The 22343-nt window shown below is 40.5% G+C and overlaps 1 protein-coding gene across 3 annotated transcripts in view; it reads left to right on the top strand.

Moving 5' to 3' along the window:
- Positions 1–22343, top strand: part of GOLGA4 (golgin A4) — a 319091-nt gene that overhangs the window by 113922 nt on the left and 182826 nt on the right. For all 3 annotated transcript variants that reach the window (XM_053714445.1, XM_053714446.1, XM_053714444.1), the window contains 2 exons: positions 16522–16605; positions 17564–17711. In XM_053714445.1, the coding sequence (XP_053570420.1) occupies positions 16522–16605; positions 17564–17711 (232 nt within the window). The remainder of the gene's footprint in view (positions 1–16521; positions 16606–17563; positions 17712–22343) is intronic.

Raw genomic sequence — 22343 nt, 5'->3', positions numbered from 1 at the left:
TTTTCCTGTAATAAGGTATGTGCAGTTAAAATATTTTTCTAGGGATGAAATTTGCTAGAAAATGCTGCTGATACCGAAGTAATGTAAGTAAAGCCTTAAATGCAGTGATAGTGACTGGTATCAGGCTTATTAATAGAGATACATACTCTTATAAAAGTGTATTTTAAAACGTTTGCTGGCATGTTTAATCGTTTTTTACATATGTTTGGTGATAAAACTTATTGGGGCCTATTTTTTTCCACATGGCTGGCTTGAATTTTGCCTAGAAACAGTTCCCTGAGGCTTCCCACTGTTGTAATATGAGTGGGAGGGGCCTATTTTGGCGTTTTTTTGCACAGCAAAAATTACAGACACAGACATCCAGCTTCTTCCTGCATGATCCATGACTTCTTTGAAGGGCTCAAAAGGCTTCAAAAGTCGTATTGAGGGAGGTAAAAAGCCACAGTAGAGCTGTGGCAGTTGTTGTGACTGTTTAAAAAACGTTTTTGTCATTTATTATTCCATTTTTGGTATTAAGGGGTTAATCATCCATTTGCAAGTGGGTGCAATGCTCTGCTAACTTATTACATACACTGTAAAAATTTCGTTAGGTTAACTGCATTTTTTCACTGTTATTTCAAAATTTTGGAAAATTTGTGTTTCTTAAAGGCGCAGTAACGTTTTTTATATTGCTTGTAAACTTGTTTTAAAGTGTTTTCCAAGCTTGCTAGTCTCATTGCTAGTCTGTTTAAACATGTCTGACACAGAGGAACCTACTTGTTCATTATGTTTGAAAGCCATGGTGGAGCCCCATAGGAGAATGTGTACTAAATGTATTGATTTCACCTTAAACAGTAAAGATCAGTCTTTATCTATAAAAGAATTATCACCAGAGGGTTCTGTCGAGGGGGAAGTTATGCCGACTAACTCTCCCCACGTGTCAGACCCTTCGCCTCCCGCTCAGGGGACGCACGCTAATATGGCGCCAATTACATCAGGGACGCCCATAGCGATTACCTTGCAGGACATGGCTGCAATCATGAATAATACCCTGTCAGAGGTATTATCTAGATTGCCTGAATTAAGAGGCAAGCGCGATAGCTCTGGGGTTAGGAGAGATACAGAGCGCGCAAATGCTGTTAGAGCCATGTCTGATACTGTGTCACAGTATGCAGAACATGAGGACGGAGAGCTTCAGTCTGTGGGTGACATCTCTGACTCGGGGAAACCTGATTCAGAGATTTCTAATTTTAAATTTAAGCTTGAGAACCTCCGTGTATTGCTTGGGGAGGTATTAGCTGCTCTGAATGACTGTAACACAGTTGCAATTCCAGAGAAATTGTGTAGGCTGGATAGATACTATGTGGTGCCGGTGTGTACTGACGTTTTTCCTATACCTAAAAGGCTTACAGAAATTATTAGCAAGGAGTGGGATAGACCCGGTGTGCCCTTTTCCCCACCTCCTATATTTAGAATTTTTTTTCCAATAGACGCCACTACATGGGACTTATGGCAGATGGTCCCTAAGGTGGAGGGAGCAGTTTCTACTTTAGCAAAGCGTACCACTATCCCGGTTGAGGACAGTTGTGCTTTTTCAGATCCAATGGATAAAAAATTAGAGGGTTACCTTAAGAAAATGTTTATTCAACAAGGTTTTATTTTACAGCCCCTTGCATGCATTGCGCCTGTCACTGCTGCGGCGGCATTCTGGTTTGAGGCCCTGGAAGAGGCCATCCAGACAGCTCCATTGAATGAAATTATTGACAAGCTTAGAACGCTTAAGCTAGCTAACTCATTTGTTTCTGATGCCATTGTTCATTTGACTAAACTAACGGCTAAGAATTCCGGATTCGCCATCCAGGCGCGTAGGGCGCTATGGCTTAAATCCTGGTCAGCTGACGTGACTTCAAAGTCTAAATTACTCAACATTCCTTTCAAGGAGCAGACCTTATTTGGGCCTGGCTTGAAGGAAATTATTGCTGACATTACTGGAGGCAAGGGTAATACCCTTCCTCAGGACAGGGCCAAATCAAAGGCCAAACAGTCTGATTTTCATGCCTTTCGAAATTTCAAGGCAGGAGCAGCATCAACTTCCTCCGCTTCCAAACAAGAGGGAACTGTTGCTCATTCCAGACAGGCCTGGAAACCTAACCAGTCCTGGAACAAGGGCAAGCAGGCCAGAAAGCCTGCTGCTGCCCCCAAGACAGCATGAAGGAATGGCCCCCTATCCGGAAACGGATCTAGTGGGGTGCAGACTTTCTCTCTTCGCCCAGGCGTGGGCAAGAGATGTTCAGGATCCCTGGGCGTTGGAGATCATATCTCAGGGATATCTTCTGGACTTCAAAGCTTCTCCTCCACAAGGGAGATTTCATCATTCAAGGTTATCAGCAAACCAGATAAAGAAAGAGGCATTCCTAAGCTGTGTGCAAGACCTCCTAGTAATGGGAGTGATCCATCCAGTTCCGTGGACGGAACAAGGACAGGGATTTTATTCAAATCTGTTTGTGGTTCCCAAGAAAGAGGGAACCTTCAGAACAATCTTGGATCTAAAGATCTTAAACAAATTCCTCAGAGTTCCATCATTCAAAATGGAAACTATTCGGACCATCCTACCCATGATCCAAGAGGGTCAGTACATGACCACAGTGGACTTAAAGGATGCCTACCTTCACATACCGATTCACAAAGATCATCATCAGTTCCTAAGGTTTGCCTTTCTAGACAGGCATTACCAATTTGTAGCTCTTCCCTTCGGGTTGGCCAATGCCCCGAGAATTTTTACAAAGGTTCTGGGCTCACTCCTGGCGGTTCTAAGACCGCGAGGCATAGCGGTGGCTCCGTATCTAGACGACATCCTGATACAGGCGTCAAGCTTTCAAATTGCCAAGTCTCATACAGAGATAGTTATGTCATTTCTGAGGTCGCATGGGTGGAAAGTGAACGTGGAAAAGAGTTCTCTATCACCACTCACAAGAGTCTCCTTCCTAGGGACTCTTATAGATTCTGTAGAGATGAAAATTTACCTGACGGAGTCCAGGTTATCAAAACTTCTAAATGCTTGCCGTGTCCTTCATTCCATTCCACGCCCGTCAGTGGCTCAGTGCATGGAAGTAATCGGCTTAATGGTATCGGCAATGGACATAGTGCCATTTGCGCGCCTGCATCTCAGACCGCTGCAATTATGCATGCTAAGTCAGTGGAATGGGGATTACTCAGATTTGTCCCCTCTACTAAATCTGGATCAAGAGACCAGAGATTCTCTTCTCTGGTGGCTTTCTCGGGTCCATCTGTCCAAGGGTATGACCTTTCGCAGGCCAGATTGGACGATTGTAACAACAGATGCCAGCCTTCTAGGTTGGGGCGCAGTCTGGAACTCCCTGAAGGCTCAGGGATCGTGTACTCAGGAGGAGAAACTCCTCCCAATAAATATTCTGGAGTTAAGAGCAATATTCAATGCTCTTCTAGCTTGGCCTCAGTTAGCAACACTGAGGTTCATCAGATTTCAGTCGGACAACATCACAACTGTGGCTTACATCAACCATCAAGGGGGAACCAGGAGTTCCCTAGCGATGTTAGAAGTCTCAAAGATAATTCGCTGGGTAGAGTCTCACTCTTGCCACCTGTCAGCAATCCACATCCCAGGCGTAGAGAACTGGGAGGCGGATTTTCTAAGTCGTCAGACTTTTCATCCGGGGGAGTGGGAACTCCATCCGGAGGTGTTTGCTCAACTGGTCAGTGATGTGCAGTCATTAGAGGCAGGTGAGGCAGTGCTTCACCTCTCATATGGGCAAAAATATATATATTTTTTATTGGCTTTAAAAAAAAAAAATTTAATTTTTTTTCCACAGCATTTTTGTTTCTCACAGCTAAATGTTGTGCAATGGAGAGGCACAAGCAGGTCTGCCCACCATTACACAACATGCTGCGCCACCTGCTGGATGCAAGTGGTTAAGATCATTGCATGGCCCATTAACTGCTTATTTGAGGCAGTCCTATTTGGGCTGAACCAATCCAGTGAGAGGCATTAGTAAGTGGAACATAGGGTTGGGGCTGGATGTTAAATGTTTTGTTGCTGTCCTGTGAACCTACTAGCTTTGCTAAAGTGAAAACGAGAGTTCTGTTCTTCCCCTCTAAGTGCAGTGGAATGTGCCACTGTCACTTCCTGAATCCTTACAGAGCAGGAAAAGAGGCACAGAGAGCAGTGTTTCAGCAACATCTTATTAAAGTAAGATTTTACTGAAAGGGATTCTGTTAGTGAAAATGATAATTTAATGAATGTGGTTTAGTGTTTGTTTACTCTTTTACAGCAGGGTCGTTTTTGTATTTTGTTTACTCAAAATTTACACCCTCTAACTTAGCAGCTTGCCTCTGTACTTCACACTAAATTATAGACTCATTTTCTGAACTCTCTGTAGCTCTGCTGTTTTATTACTTAAAATGCAGTGCCCCCCCCCCTTGTGTGTGTGTGTGTCTCTCTTATCTATCCATCTCTCTCCTTATGTGTTGTTCTCCCCCATGGTCTCTTTCTCTCTCTGTCTCTCTTCCTCCCCCTCTGACTCTAATCCCTTATGTAATGAAAGAATCTATAAGCATAATTTGCAGCATTAAAGTAAAAAGTATGTTTTAAACATATTTTAATGTGCATGGATTTCTAGATCTCATAATCAGAGCAAGCATTGTGTTATCTGGCAAGAGTTTCTGTTACAATCCTTTTAGACTAAAATCAGATGTTTACTAAGTTGACCAGTTTTCCAAGACACCATTTAAAGGGACATGAAACCCATATGCAAATTTAAATAACTTTCCAATTTACATCTAATATCTAATTTTCTTCATTCTTTTGATATCCTTTTGTTGAAAATCATAAATTAAATATGCTCAGTAGCTGCTGATTGGTGGCTGCACATAGATACCTCATGTGATTGGCTCACCCATGTGCATTGCTATTTCTTCAACAAAGGATATCTAAAGAATGAAGGTGTATCCTGCCACTGCCTCACCAGCCTCTGACGTCACTGCACGTCACTGCAACTGGTCCATCGTTGGGGCAAACCAGAACTGGATCTCATGGCGTCTCGCCAGAATGCCAAGCTTCCTTGTTACGGATCCAGGTCCAGGGACCCGGGAGCAACGCTGATAGATGCTCTAGCAGCTCCTTGGTTCTTCAACCTGGCCTATGTGTTTCCACCGTTTCCTCTGCTCCCTCGACTGATTGCCAAAATCAAACAGGAGAGAGCATCGGTGATTCTGATAGCGCCTGCGTGGCCACGCAGGACCTGGTATGCAGACCTAGTGGACATGTCATCTCTTCCACCATGGACTCTGCCTCTGAGGCAGGACCTTCTAATACAAGGTCCTTTCAATCATCCAAATCTAATTTCTCTGAGACTGACTGCATGGAGATTGAACGCTTGATTCTATCAAGGCGTGGCTTCTCCGAGTCAGTCATTGATACCTTAATACAGGCTCGGAAGCCTGTCACCAGGAAAATCTACCATAAGATATGGCGTAAATATCTTTATTGGTGTGAATCCAAGAGTTACTCATGGAGTAAGGTTAGGATTCCTAGGATATTGTCCTTTCTCCAAGAGGGTTTGGACAAAGGCTTATCAGCTAGTTCTTTAAAAGGACAGATCTCTGCTCTGTCTATTCTTTTGCACAAGCGTCTGGCAGAAGTTCCAGACGTCCAGGCATTTTGTCAGGCTTTGGTTAGGATTAAGCCTGTGTTTAAAACTGTTGCTCCCCCGTGGAGCTTAAACTTGGTTCTTAAAGTTCTTCAGGGAGTTCCGTTTGAACCCCTTCATTCCATTGATATTAAACTTTTATCTTGGAAAGTTCTGTTTTTGATGGCTATTTCCTCGGCTCGAAGAGTCTCTGAGTTATCTGCCTTACATTGTGATTCTCCTTATCTGATTTTTCATTCAGACAAGGTAGTTCTGCGTACAAAACCTGGGTTTTTACGTAAGGTGGTTTCTAACAGGAATATCAATCAAGAGATTGTTGTTCCATCATTGTGTCCTAATCCTTCTTCAAAGAAGGAACGTCTTTTGCATAATCTGGACGTAGTCCGTGCCTTGAAGTTTTACTTACAGGCTACTAAAGATTTTCGTCAAACATCTGCCCTGTTTGTCGTTTACTCTGGACAGAGGAGAGGTCAAAAAGCTTCGACAACCTCTCTCTCCTTTTGGCTTCGGAGCATAATACGCTTAGCCTATGAGACTGCTGGACAGCAGCCCCCTGAAAGGATTACAGCTCATTCTACTAGAGCTGTGGCTTCCACCTGGGCCTTTAAAAATGAGGCCTCTGTTGAACAGATTTGCAAGGCTGCGACTTGGTCTTCGCTTCACACCTTTTCAAAATTTTACAAATTTGACACTTTTGCTTCTTCGGAGGCTGTTTTTGGGAGAAAGGTTCTACAGGCAGTGGTTCCTTCCGTTTAAGTTCCTGCCTTGTCCCTCCCATCATCCGTGTACTTTAGCTTTGGTATTGGTATCCCACAAGTAATGGATGATCCGTGGACTGGATACACTTAACAAGAGAAAACATAATTTATGCTTACCTGATAAATTTATTTCTCTTGTAGTGTATCCAGTCCACGGCCCGCTCTGTCCTTTTCAGGCAGGTCTAAATTTTAATTAAACTACAGTCACCACTGCACCCTATGGTTTCTCCTTTCTCGTCTTGTTTCGGTCGAATGACTGGATATGGCAGTGAGGGGAGGAGCTATATAGCAGCTCTGCTGTGGGTGATCCTCTTGCAACTTCCTGTTGGGAAGGAGAATATCCCACAAGTAATGGATGATCCGTGGACTGGATACACTACAAGAGAAATAAATTTATCAGGTAAGCATAAATTATGTTTTTTCAACTTTTTTTTCCACACACTGTTTTACCTCAGTCGACCCTTTTATAAAATGCACATAACTCAAAATGTTTTATGGCACTTCTAAATGAATGTTAGATTGACTGATGTATTCAAAGCAAATGTAAGCCCGAGAATAATATGCAGAGGTATTTTTTAATTATATTAGTTTTTGTTTTTAAATATTGAAAAATAAGTTTAAAGTTTTGGTCTCCATAAAGCAATGGCACCACTATATTGTAAACCAGGTTTTCTTCTCTGCTTAGGCCAATGGGGGGAAGTTATTAATTAGTCACTGAACTGTACAACCATTTACTGTGTGGTTGGTTGTAAAGACAAAGTACCATTAAATACAGTAGAATTGCATAATTGACAAATGCATAATAAAAAGAGCAGATTTTTTTCTTACAGATTTAAAAATACTTAAATTTCCCTGCCCTCTATCATGTGACAGCCATTAGCAAATCACAGACTCATACTCTATGTATACACTGAACTCTTGCACATCCTCAGTAGTCACTGGTACCTCGGAAAGTGTCCATATAGCTCTATCTGAACCAAGAAAGTTTAATTATAATCTTTAGTGTCCCTTTAAAGTTAGCTCCAAAACTAATTTTCTACTAAGATCTAGCTGAACACATCTGTTGAGCCAATGACAGGAGGTATTTGTGTGTAGCCACCAATGACCATTTAGCTCCCAGTAGTGTATTGCTATTCTTGAGCCTACCTATGTATGCTTTTAAACAAATTATACCAAGAGAACAAAGTAAATTTGATAATAGAAATAAATTGAAAAGTCTCTAAACATTTTATGCTCTATCCGAACCACGAACGTTTAATATTCTCTCTCCCTTAATTTCCCTTTATGACTAAGTAGTAGTAGTATGAAATAAAACTGTTTGCATTTCTCCAACATAGGTGTGTCCGGTCCACGGCGTCATCCTTACTTGTGGGATATTCTCTTCCCCAACAGGAAATGGCAAAGAGCCCAGCAAAGCTGGTCACATGATCCCTCCTAGGCTCCGCCTTCCCCAGTCATTCTCTTTGCCGTTGCACAGGCAACATCTCCACGGAGATGGCTTAGAGTTTTTTGGTGTTTAAATGTAGTTTTATTCTTCAATCAAGAGTTTGTTATTTTAAAATAGTGCTGGTATGTACTATTTACTCTGAAACAGAAAAGAGATGAAGATTTCTGTTTGTAAGAGGAAGATGATTTTAGCAACCGTTACTAAAATCGATGGCTGTTTCCACACAGGACTGTTGAGATGAAGTAACTTCAGTTGGGGGAAACAGTGGGCAGACTTTGCTGCTTGAGGTATGACACATTTCTAACAAGACTTGGTAATGCTGGAAGCTGTCATTTTCCCTATGGGATCCGGTAAGCCATTTTCTTAGTTTTAAATATAAGAATAAAGGGCTTCACAAGGGCTTTAAAGACTGGTAGACATTTTGCTGGGCTAAAACGATTACTTTATAAGCATATTTAATGGTTTATAACTTTGAAGAGTTATTTTAATCTTGGGAATTGTGTTAAAAAAACGGCAGGCACTGTATTGGACACCTTTTTCACTGGGGGCCTTTTCTAGTCATAGGCAGAGCCTCATTTTCGCGCCACTAATGCGCAGTTGTTTTTGAGAAGCAAGGCATGCAGATGCATGTGTGAGGAGCTCAGATCCACTGAAAAAGCTTATTGAAGGCGTCATTTGGTATCGTATTCCCCTCTGGGCTTGGTTGGGTCGCAGCAAAGCAGATACCAGGGACTGTATAGGGGTTAAATGTAAAAACGGCTCCGGTTCCGTTATTTTAAGAGTTAAAGCTTTCAAATTTGGTGTGCAATACTTTTAAGGCTTTAAGACACTGTGGTGAAATTTTGGTGAATTTTGAACAATTCCTTCATACTTTTTCACATATTCAGTAATAAAGTGTGTTCAGTTTAAAATTTAAAGTGACAGTAACGGTTTTATTTTAAAACGTTTTTTTGTGCTTTGTTATCAAGTTTATGCCTATTAACATGTCTGAACCATCAGATAGACGATGTTCTGTATGTTCGGAAGCCAAGGTTCCTCTCCATTTGAATTTATGTGATGAATGTGACAAACAAAGTAGGGACAATGATGCCACTGATAATAATGTTGCCCAAAATGATTCCTTAAGTGAGGGGAGTAAGCATGGTACTGCATCATCTCCTTCTATGTCTACACCAGTCTTGCCCACTCAGGAGGTCCCTAGTTCATCTAGTGCGCCAATCCTCCTTACTATGCAACAATTAACGGCTGTAATGGATAATTCTATTAAAAACATTTTAGCCAAAATGCCCACTTATCAGCGAAAGCGCGACTGCTCTGTTTTAAATACTGAAGAGCATGAGGACGCTGATGATAATGGTTCTGACATGCCCTTACACCAGTCTGAAGGGGTCAGGGAGGTTTTGTCTGAGGGAGAAATTTCAGATTCAGGAAAAATTTCTCAACAAGCTGAACCTGACGTTATTACATTCAAATTTAAATTGGAACATCTCCGCGCTCTGCTTAAGGAGGTGTTATCTACTCTGGATGATTGTGACAATTTGGTCATTCCAGAGAAATTATGTAAGATGGACAAGTTCCTAGAGGTCCCGGTGCCCCCCGAAGCTTTTCCTATACCCAAGCGGGTGGCGGACATTGTAAATAAAGAATGGGAAAGGCCCAGCATACCTTTTGTCCCTCCCCCTATATTTAAGAAATTATTTCCTATGGTAGACCCCAGGAAGGACTTATGGCAGACAGTCCCCAAGGTCGAGGGGGCGGTTTCTACTCTAAACAAACGCACTACTATCCCTATAGAAGATAGTTGTGCTTTCAAAGATCCTATGGATAAGAAATTAGAGGGTTTGCTTAAAAAGATGTTTGTTCAGCAAGGTTACCTTCTACAACCAATTTCATGCATTGTTCCTGTCACTACAGCAGCGTGTTTCTGGTTCGAAGAACTAGAAAAGTCGCTCAATAAAGAATCTTCTTATGAGGAGGTTATGGACAGAGTTCAAGCACTTAAATTGGCTAACTCTTTTACCTTAGACGCCACTTTGCAATTAGCTAGATTAGCGGCGAAAAATTCAGGTTTTGCTATTGTGGCGCGCAGAGCGCTTTGGCTAAAGTCTTGGTCAGCGGATGTGTCCTCCAAGAACAAATTGCTTAACATCCCTTTCAAGGGGAAAACGCTGTTTGGCCCTGACTTGAAAGAGATTATTTCAGACATCACTGGGGGAAAGGGCCACGCCCTTCCTCAGGATAGGTCTTTTAAGGCTAAAAATAAACCAAATTTTCGTCCCTTTCGCAGAAACGGACCAGCCTCAAATTCTACATCCTCTAAGCAAGAGGGTAATTCTTCTCAAACCAAGCCAGCCTGGAGACCGATGCAAGGCTGGAACAAAGGTAAGCAGGCCAAGAAGCCTGCTACCGCTACTAAGACAGCATGAGATGTTGGCCCCCGATCCGGGACCGGATCTGGTGGGGGGCAGACTCTCTCTCTTCGCTCAGGCTTGGGCAAGAGATGTTCAGGATCCTTGGGCGCTAGAAATAGTTTCTCAAGGTTATCTCCTGGATTTCAAGGAACTACCCCCAAGGGGAAGGTTCCACAGGTCTCAATTGTCTTCAGACCAAATAAAAAGACAGGCACTTACATTGTGTAGAAGACCTGTTAAAAATGGGAGTGATTCATCCTGTTCCATTAGGAGAACAAGGGATGGGGTTTTACTCCAATCTGTTCATAGTTCCCAAAAAAGAGGGAACATTCAGGCCAATTTTGGATCTCAAGATCCTAACCAAATTTCTCAGGGTTCCATCGTTCAAAATGGAAACCATTCGGACAATTCTTCCTACCATCCAGGAAGGTCAATTCATGACCACGGTGGATTTAAAGGATGCGTATCTACATATTCCTATCCACAAGGAACATCATCGGTTCCTAAGGTTCGCCTTTCTGGACAAGCATTACCAGTTTGTGGCACTTCCATTCGGATTAGCCACTGCTCCAAGAATTTTCACAAAGGTACTAGGGTCCCTTCTAGCGGTGCTAAGGCCAAGGGGCATTGCAGTAGTACCTTACTTGGACGACATACTGATTCAAGCGTCGTCTCTGCCACAAGCAAAGGCTCATACGGACATTGTCCTAGCCTTTCTCAGATCTCACGGGTGGAAAGTGAACGTAGAAAAAAGTTCTCTATTCCCGTCAACAAGAGTTCCCTTCTTGGGAACAATAATAGACTCCTTAGAAATGAAGATTTTTCTGACAGAGGCCAGAAAATCAAAACTTCTAAGCTCTTGTCAAGTACTTCATTCTGTTCTTCTTCCTTCCATAGCGCAGTGCATGGAAGTAATAGGTTTGATGGTTGCGGCAATGGAAATAGTTCCTTTTGCGCGAATTCATCTAAGACCATTACAACTGTGCATGCTCAGACAGTGGAATGGGGATTATACAGACTTGTCTCCGACGATCCAAGTAGATCAGAGGACCAGAGATTCACTCCGTTGGTGGCTGACCCTGGACAACCTGTCACAAGGGATGAGCTTCCGCAGACCAGAGTGGGTCATTGTCACGACCGACGCCAGTCTGGTGGGCTGGGGCGCGGTCTGGGAACCCCTGAAAGCTCAGGGTCTATGGTCTCGGGAAGAATCTCTTCTCCCGATAAACATTCTGGAACTGAGAGCGATATTCAATGCTCTCAAGGCTTGGCCTCAACTAGCAAAGGCCAAATTCATAAGGTTTCAATCAGACAACATGACGACTGTTGCATATATCAACCATCAGGGGGGAACAAGGAGTTCCCTGGCGATGGAAGAAGTGACCAAAATAATTCAATGGGCGGAGATTCACTCCTGCCACTTGTCTGCAATCCACATCCCAGGAGTGGAAAATTGGGAAGCGGATTTTCTGAGTCGTCAGACATTTCATCCGGGGGAGTGGGACCTCCATCCGGAAATCTTTGCCCAAATAACTCAATTATGGGGCATTCCAGACATGGATCTGATGGCGTCTCGTCAGAACTTCAAGGTTCCTTGCTACGGGTCCAGATCCAGGGATCCCAAGGCGACTCTAGTAGATGCACTAGTAGCGCCCTGGACCTTCAACCTAGCTTATGTATTCCCACCGTTTCCTCTCATTCCCAGGCTGGTAGCCAGGATCAATCAGGAGAGGGCTTCGGTGATCTTGATAGCTCCTGCGTGGCCACGCAGAACTTGGTATGCAGACCTGGTGAATATGTCATCGGCTCCACCATGGAAGCTACCTTTGAGACGGGACCTTCTTGTTCAAGGTCCGTTCGAACATCCGAATCTGGCCTCACTCCAACTGACTGCTTGGAGATTGAACGCTTGATTTTATCAAAGCGTGGGTTCTCAGATTCTGTCATTGATACTCTTATTCAGGCTAGAAAGCCTGTAACTAGAAAAATTTACCATAAAATATGGAAAAAATATATCTGTTGGTGCGAATCTAAAGGATTCCCATGGAACAAGATAAAAATTCCTAAGATTCTATCCTTTCTACAAGAGGGTTTGGAGAAAGGATTATCTGCAAGTTCTTTGAAGGGAAAGATTTCTGCTTTATCTGTTTTACTTCACAAAAAGCTGGCGGCTGTGCCAGATGTTCAAGCTTTTGTTCAGGCTCTGGTTAGAATCAAGCCTGTTTACAAACCTTTGACTCCTCCTTGGAGTCTCAATTTAGTTCTTTCAGTTCTTCAAGGGGTTCCGTTTGAACCCTTACATTCCGTAGATATTAAGTTATTATCTTGGAAAGTTTTGTTTTTGGTTGCAATTTCTTCTGCTAGAAGAGTTTCAGAGTTATCTGCTCTGCAGTGTTCTCCTCATTATCTGGTGTTCCATGCAGATAAGGTGGTTTTGCGTACTAAACCTGGTTTTCTTCCGAAAGTTGTTTCTAACAAAAATATTAACCAGGAGATAGTTGTGCCTTCTTTGTGTCCGAATCCAGTTTCAAAGAAGGAACGTTTGTTGCACAATTTGGATGTAGTTCGTGCTCTAAAATTCTATTTAGAGGCTACAAAGGATTTCAGACAAACATCTTCCTTGTTTGTTGTTTATTCTGGTAAAAGGAGAGGTCAAAAAGCAACTTCTACCTCTCTCTCTTTTTGGCTTAAAAGCATCATCCGATTGGCTTATGAGACTGCCGGACGGCAGCCTCCTGAAAGAATCACAGCTCACTCCACTAGGGCTGTGGCTTCCACATGGGCCTTCAAGAACGAGGCTTCTGTTGATCAGATATGTAAGGCAGCGACTTGGTCTTCGCTGCACACTTTTACCAAATTTTACAAATTTGATACTTTTGCTTCTTCGGAGGCTATTTTTGGGAGAAAGGTTTTGCAAGCCGTGGTGCCTTCCATCTAGGTGACCTGATTTGCTCCCTCCCATCATCCGTGTCCTAAAGCTTTGGTATTGGTTCCCACAAGTAAGGATGACGCCATGGACCGGACACACCTATGTTGGAGAAAACAGAATTTATGCTTACCTGATAAATTACTTTCTCCAACGGTGTGTCCGGTCCACGGCCCGCCCTGGTTTTTTAATCAGGTCTGATGAATTATTTTCTCTAACTACAGTCACCACGGTATCATATGATTTCTCCTATGCATATTCCTCCTTTACGTCGGTCGAATGACTGGGGAAGGCGGAGCCTAGGAGGGATCATGTGACCAGCTTTGCTGGGCTCTTTGCCATTTCCTGTTGGGGAAGAGAATATCCCACAAGTAAGGATGACGCCGTGGACCGGACACACCGTTGGAGAAAGTAATTTATCAGGTAAGCATAAATTCTGTTTTTTAAATGGATATTAACTTCAAAAGTACAATATTTAATTGATTAAAAAAAATACAAAAGAAAGACTTTGCAATGAACTTTAATTAATTACTTTACCTGATTTTAAACTGGTAAAAACAAGGTAAAAAAGAAACAATAAGATAAACAATACTCGAGCTGTCTCTTCCCTGCAGCAGCATACAGGGGATAAAAAAACGAATACAAAGCAAAGCACATTAAACGCTAAATATGTGCTAGATCAGAGCACCTCCAGTCTGGCATTACTCTTTTGAAGCAGATTGATGCAGGGCATACCGCTGCACTTTTTCTCTTTGCGCTGTGTTCTCTTCCTTCACAACTGCCAGACACTTCCTCACGATTTATCATGCCTTCTCCTTGTCTTCGACTGCAGGTTCTCACATATTTATCTCTTCTCCAACTCTTAGATGGAGAATTTCAATCTCCCCGATCTCGTTCGACTGGGAAATTGACAGCTCCTGCGCGGGCAGGGGGCGGCATTGTACAAGAGCACAAAATAGCGCTCTTGTGCAATGCTGAATTCCGCCAACGGCATTCTGTACGCCAGAGGCGAACTGCAGCAGACAGGGGCACATAAGTACCCCCTGTCTGCCATAGCTTGATAAATCAAGCCCTTAATCCTCACTCGGCATACAAGAGTGCTTCAATATATTGCTGCTATTTTGCCCACCATTGGGTTAACAGCATCTGATTTTACCTAGTAGTTATGCAGAAGCTACCAGTTCTGTAGCACTGCTCTACAGATAATGCTGCTGAATTTTTCCAGTGCTGGAGGGGCTGTCATCAATTTAGTTCTTGCATTAAATAGGCTCCCAGACAGCAAGCCACTTTATATAAGGAGTGTCCGTGGAACGGTGAGCCTATGATCAAATAATCCTGCTTTGAGGTTGTAAAAGATACCATCTGTAGATGTTTTATGTTTTTTATCTTATATACAAGTCTAATTAAAGTAATGTATGAATAAAATATTAATGAATGTATTTTATGATCATCTTTTAATGATATGATACTTTGCAGAAAAACTTAATTGACTTATATTTACGGACTGTCACAGTGATCACATGACAATGGGGGCACTTTATTGGGCATTACTGGACTGCCTCCTGAGTCATCCAGTGATAGCTTATTGAGCCTGATATCAGCGTGCATTGCAGCATGCCAGTATCTATGCTACATTTTAAGTACACAATCACTGTGATTATATACAAAGTAATAGTAATACTTTGACTGTTACTGCACTGTTGCTGGATAGCCTCACATTCTGGCATTCGGCACAGCATTATTATTTTATTTTTATTATTATCAGGTATTTGTAGAGCACAACAGATTCCACAGCGCTATAAACATAGGCGGTATTCAAGGTAGCAATTATAGGGATCAAATGGGTAGAGGGCCCTGCCGTGAGTTGCATTGTTGTAGTCGGCTCTTATGAAGGTGTTTTTATCTTATCTATAAACAGCTGGGCTCATAGGCTTACATTCTAAGGGGTTCAACGGTAAAGCAATGGAGTTGGGAAAGGTTAGTGTAGGTTATATGCATCCCTAAATAGTAGAGTCTTTAGGGAGCGCTTGAAGCTGTTAAAACTAGGGGAGAGTCTTGTGAAGAGCCAAGATGGGAGCCAGTATATAGAACTTCTGTAAACGGGAATGTGAGGAAGTAACAAGAGGGGAGGAGCATAGAAGATCATGAGCAGAGCTAAGGGTACGCATCCCTAAATAGTATCTCTCCATAGAGCAGAATTATATAACATTATCTTAGCGGTAACTGAATGTAGCTCACTCCCTCTACTAGACCAGAGCGGGAGCGAGCTACATTTTGTCCAATAGTGTGATCGGGCGTGCTGGGACTAGCCAGCGAGCCTGCAAAGCGCTTTGGAAATCCAAGACCTGCTTAGTAGAGCCTGGAGTGGGACTTTACACACAAAAAAACTTGCAATGCTTTTAATTTATGAAGTTACCGCTAATGAATTATATAACATTATTCTGTAAATTTACTGTCCCTTTAAGGGATTAACAACGGCCAACATAGGGGTACAGTCTACACAATATTTACCCCCTAAGTGATGAGTTTTAGTGTCCATAAAACAGTTGGGCACCATAATATTGTAAAATAGGTTTCCTACTTTGCTGAAGCCAATCAGGGACAGCTATGGGTTACTGGAGTGTGCTTCCAGTGACTGTGTGAAATCCCATACTTTTATGAAAATAAATTACAGAAAAAGAGGGCAAATATTGTTATTTACTACATATAAGTAAGCAAAATATTTTTACTACATATAAGTAAACATTTTCTGTTTCAATCTCAAATTATTTAATGTCCCTTTAAAGTTCTACTCCCTAGAGAATTCTCAAGGTGAAATGCATACAAACACTTAAGAAAAAAGGACGTACAAATGAAAGAGCATTCGATAAATATTTAGTAAAAAGAGAGAATGTGTTCATTATGGAAAAAAAATGTGGCTAGTTAAAGGATATTAAACACTAGGGAAGTATGAGTCTGATTTCAAACTCATTTTGCCTACTAGTATTCTAAGTAAGATATATATATATATATATATATATATATATATATATATATATATATATATATATATATATATCTTGCTATATGATTTTGACAATATATTTATAAAATAGGTTTAATGAGATTTATTCACTTGAAATGATGTTGCCCTCATGGAGCACATTATTCTGTATCTCCCATGTACTCAGTTTGCTGTCCTTGATTACAGTGGTACATCACCATCTTGCTTTGCTACTGTATGGCTATTCAAAATGGTGCCTTCATTCTTGCTGTTAATATTCTAGAGAATTCTAATTACTAGAGTATTAGCCAAATAACGTGTCTGGAATTCTAGGAACTTCACACTAGTGAGAAGACCAAGCTGATTACCCAGCTGCGTGATGCTAAGAATTTGGTGGAACAGCTTGAACAAGATAAGGTAAACACGCAATTCTGTTTTATGTCACCAGCTCTTGACATTTTCTTATCCACACTATACCAAGGTGATGATCTGTTTGGGCCCTCCATTATTAGTGTTTATTTCACAAACCATAGTGAATCTCGCAACGTGGTTCCCCACTGATCATAATAAATATTTCAGTTAAGTTAAACAAAAATCAATCACACATTTTTAAGAACCAAGAAAAACATGGATATCTGTAGAAATGATGTTCCCTCTGGGAATTCATAGGGAACTCATTTTCACGATTTTATGAATGCAAATATTTTCCTTCATTCTTTTCTTGTTTAAATTAGCTAACCTAATAGGTTTTTGTTCAGTATTGCATCTGGTACACATTTTCAAGACATTATAGACTCTAAAATGTTTTCATATTTTTAGATGATAGTATTTATCTTTGGCATGCAAAGTCTTCTTCATAGCAAACTGTATCATCTTATGCGGCAAGAAGATTCAAGATGGAGTGGGCCATTAATAATATATATCTTCTCTTTTAATATGTAGAAAATATTGATTTTGATAATTATATGTAATGTTTAAACAGTAATGTATAGGCATTGACGTAGCACCCCCTTAAAAAATGTATTTCATCTTTTCTTATGTTATGGTTTGTATTTAAATCAAATATTTGAAAAGTTAATTGAATCTTAATACTGGATAATTTTAATACAGACATTAATATACAGACATGATACTGAAAAAAACATAAAAGGGACACTCTGTATGGCAAAGCTACACAAACTAATTTGTTAAATAATGCTTTCTATTTGTCAAGCTGGTTGGCTGATCAGGAGCGGTAGTCACATGACCCCACCAATCCGCGCAAGCCTTACAGCTGCTGAGCAGAATATTCAATGTCACTTTTAAAAGCTATCTTCATGCAATTTTAATTACACTTTCTATTATCCATTTACTATTTTCACTGATTTCTGCTTAGGGCATGGTCATTGCAGAAACAAAACGACAAATGCATGAGACCATGGAGTTGAAGGAAGAGGAGGTTTCTCAGCTTCGGAAGCGGGTCAAGCAGTTAACTGCACAGTGCGAGGAACTTCAGGAGCTGAAAGAGAAATCTGAGAAATCTGGTAAGAAAGCAGTGTTCTTGTCTATCTGGCACAATAGACAAAGACTTGATGTCTTCACACTTTCTAATTTAAGGTTCATTAGGGGGAACTTGAAGATGAGTGATTCACCTTAGATTCCATTAATTCTGTCGTTAGTATTTCATTCAATATAACGTCCAGTTTATGGCTATTTGAAGTCTGATCACATATTGTGGAACAGTTGTGTTATTTGTGGTAAAAATAACAGCAGTTTAAAGAGACAGTAACGCCAAAAATTTCTCTTTCATGATTCAGACAGAGCATGCAGTTTTACACTAATTTCTAATTTACTTCTTTTATCAAATTTGCTTTGTTCTTTTGGTATTTTTTGTTGTAGAGCATATACTAGATAGGGTCAGGAGCAGCAATGTACTACTAGGAGCTAGCTGAACACATCTGTTGAGCCAGTGACAAGAGGTGTCTGTGTGTAGCCACCGATTGTAAACACCAAAGTTTTATTTTAAATTGCATGGTCTACTTTATCTGAATCATCAAAGTTTAATTTTGACTTTGTGGTCACTTTAGGTCGTCATCCTTTATTTCTTCCTTGGCAACATTTCTGATGGATCAACTGTATTAGATCTATGAGAACAAGGAACAAAGTATGTCAACTGGTTGCTCTAAAATATAGAATAGTATGTGCGGTATCTAAAATGTTGTCTTGTGTAACAGAATGTTTACAAAAGACACCAAAGAAAGGCGTTGGTGAGCTTGGATAAGCAAAGAGAAAGCTATCATTGAAATTTTGCAGGAGGTACAATTAGCTAAATAGTTTAGCTAAATAAGCTGATAGACTAGGCCATTATATTTGTTACATCAATTAATTCTTTTGTGAAAACAAACCGCAGAATGTACCAATTTGGACATGAGAAGAATTATAAGTAGTTGGTTTTAGGGTCAATTTTAATAAATCGGTAAGGGCACATTGTGGGCAGCTTAATAACACTCTGAATTTTAAGTTGTTGGAGTTTAGGTATACTTTTGTAGCATTCAATCCATTGTAATCCATTAGAAGACCTGTACATTGTATGCATTTGCCCTGTTCCAATCCATTTTAAACATACATGCTTATATGAAACAAGGGAATCTGACATTTCCTAGAGGTTTTCAAAGGTAAGAAGAAACACATAGTATGCTGTCAATGTAAAAGTAAAGTAATGGCAGCTGAATGAATCAGTAATTTATGCTGATTGCATAAGTTGTTTGCATGTAGCTTTTTCACTCATTTAATGGTTCTTTATAGTGCAAAAAGAAAATGTTCTAATGTCTTAGAGCATTGTGTTTTTGCACTATGGCTTGTATATGACTTCATACCTCCCAACTGGCCTGCTACCCAACCATAGCTGTTCATTGTTAAATACAGTAGAATTACAAAATCAAAAAGTGCATAATAAATAGACAATGCAATAGGACTTACTCTGAATTTTAACAAGCAATAACATAGTTTATGTAAGAACTTACCTGATAAATTAATTTCTTTCATATTGGCAAGAGTCCATGAGCTAGTGACGTATGGGATATACAATCCTACCAGGAGGGGCAAAGTTTCCCAAACCTCAAAATGCCTATAAATACACCCCTCACCACACCCACAATTCAGTTTAACGAATAGCCAAGTAGTGGGGTGATAAAGAAAGGAGTAAAAAGCATCAACTAAGGAATTTGGAAATAATTGTGCTTTATACAAAAAAAATCATAACCACCATAAAAAGGGTGGACCTCATGGACTCTTGCCAATATGAAAGAATTTAATTTATCAGGTAAGTTCTTACATAAATTATGTTTTCTTTCATGTAATTGGCAAGAGTCCATGAGCTATTGACGTATGGGATATCAAATACCCAAGACGTGGAACTCCACGCAAGAGTCACTAGAGAGGGAGGGATAAAAAATAAACAACAGCCAAATGCTGAAAAAATAATCCACAACCCAAATATAAGTTATTCTCATGAAGAAAAGAAAAACTTAAAACAGCAGCAGAAGAATCAAACTGAAACAGCTGCCTGAAGAACTTTTCTACCAACGACTGCTTCAGAAGAAGCAAATACATCAAAACGGTAGAATTTAGTAAATGTATGCAAAAAGGACCAAGTCGCTGCTTTGCAAATCTGATCAACTGAAGCTTCATTCTTAAATGCCCACAAAGTGGAGACTGATCTAGTAGAATGAGCTGTAATTCTCTGAGGCGGGGCTTGACCCGACTCCAAATAAGATTGATGAATCAAAAGCTTTAACCAAGAGGCCAAGGAAATAGCAGAGGCCTTCTGACCTTTCCTAGGACCAGAAAATATAACAAATAGACTAGAAGTCTTCCTGAAATCTTTAGTAGCTTCAACATAATATTTTAAAGCTCTTACCACATCCAAAGAATGTAAGGATCTTTCCAAAGGATTCTTAAGATTAGGACACAAGGAAGGGACAACAATTTCTCTACTAATGTTGTTAGAATTCACAACCTTAGGTAAAAATTCAAATGAAGTCTGCAAAACCGCCTTATCCTGATGAAAAATCAGAAAAGGAGATTCACAAGAAAGAGCAGATAGCTCAGAAACTCTTCTAGCAGAAGAGATAGCCAAAAGGAACAACACTTTCCAAGAAAGTAGTTTAATATCCAAAAAATGCATAGACTCAAAAGGAGGAGCCTGTAACGCCTTCAAAGCCAAATTAAGACTCCAAGGAGGAGAAATTGATTTAATGACGGGCTTAATTCGAACTAAAGCCTGTACAAAAGAGTGAATATCAGGAAGTTTAGCAATCTTTCTGTGAAATAAAACAGAAAGAGCAGAGATTTGTCCCTTCAAGGAACTTGCAGACAAACTCCTATCCAAACCATCCTGGAGAAACTGTAAAATTCTAGGAATTCTAAAAGAATGCCAAGAGAATTTATGAGAAGAACACCATGAAATGTAAATCTTCCAAACTCGATAATAAATCTTCCTAGAGACAGATTTACGAGCTTGTAACATAGTATTAATTACTGAGTCAGAGAAACCTCTATGACTTAATACTAAGCGTTCAATTTCCATACCTTCAAATTTAATGATTTGAGATCCTGATGGAAAAACGGACCTTGAGACAGTAGGTCCGGCCTTCCACCTCCATAGGAGGCAAAGTTTGTAAAACTGAATTGTGGGTGTGGTGAGGGTGTATTTATAGGCATTTTGAGGTTTGGGAAACTTTGCCCCTCCTGGTAGAATTGTATATCCCATACGTCACTTGCTCATGGACTCTTGCCAATTACATGAAAGAAAGATTTTTTTTTTCTAACAGATTTCAAAATTGTCTTTTATTTGCATGCCCCTTGTATCATGTGATAGCCATCAGCCAATCACAGACTTATATGTATACACTGTGAACTCTTGCACATGCTCTGTAGGACTTGGTGCCACAGAAAAGTGTGCATATAAAAAAACTGCACAATTTGATAATGGAAGTAAATTGGAAAGTCTCTTAAAAAGGCATACTCTATCTGAATCATGAAATTTTGATTTAAAGTGAATGTAAATTTTGATGCTAAAGTGCCCGTTTTTTAAAAAATTTGATTAAAAACAGGGGCACTTTAATTCATCAAAATTTACATTTTCACTCGTGTAAAAAAATACTTACCTTTTAATCTTGACAGCCGCTCCAGCTTCCCTCGGTCGTCGCAAGCCATTTCTGGCGTCAGAAATTATGGATCGGTCATCCTCCAATCCTGGGGGAATCCGTGTCTGATTCAACGCCGTGATTGGGGGAAGCCAGATTCCTCATTTTAGACCTAGGAAGAGGCTTTGCAACGGGCGGAGGAAGCTGGAGCAGCTGTCAAGATTAAAAGGCAAGTTTTTTTTTTCACAACAGGAGTAAAATGTAAATTTTGATGAATTAAAGTGCCCCTGTTTTTAATCGCATTTTTAAAAACCGGGCACTTAAGCATCAAAATTTACATTCACTTTAAGTGTCTGTTGAAGGGGACTGTATGTATCACGCCTATGGTCTGTCTGCAACCCTGCCCATAAAATTCCAATGGGCTCTTTTAACCTCCTGCATCCCGTAAATCCACCGGTAAATGATGGGGGAGGTATGTGTGTTTTAACCTCTGCAGAGGGGATTAAACACAGTTATATGGAAGGAACAATGTAATAATGAAACGTAACCGATTAGAACATTTTGATTTAGCACTTTTATGTCCCTTTAATATCAATTGTTTTGAGTAATTTTATAGATTGGAGGCATTGAACACCACCTGCTTTTGTGTAAAAAATCAACCTCGTATTCTTGCTCGTATATTTTTTTTTATGAACACCATAGGGACACCATACTCAAAATGTTTCTCTGTTGTATCTAAAAAAGTTATGGTCTTATGATCAAAAGCTCGCCAGCAGGGAGCGAAATGCTGCAACATCTTTGAGGGTTTTTGAGAAGCGGAATTCAGCCCGCCAGAGGCGAGTTGCAGTGGACAGGGGCACATATGTACTCTCCTGTCCGCCGAAGCTTGATAAATCGACCCTAATGCCTCTTTAAGATAATACATGATTAAGTAGTCTAGTCGAGGGGGAATGCTAGTGCATGTGCAAGAGTAAATTATAATTTGAGCTTCATATACTTGGTATAGTGGAACAAACACTTTTTTTTTTT

The sequence above is a fragment of the Bombina bombina genome, chromosome 5 (genome assembly GCF_027579735.1).
Source record: "Bombina bombina isolate aBomBom1 chromosome 5, aBomBom1.pri, whole genome shotgun sequence".
Lineage (NCBI taxonomy): Eukaryota > Metazoa > Chordata > Amphibia > Anura > Bombinatoridae > Bombina > Bombina bombina.
This window is presented reverse-complemented; position numbering and strand designations above follow the sequence as displayed.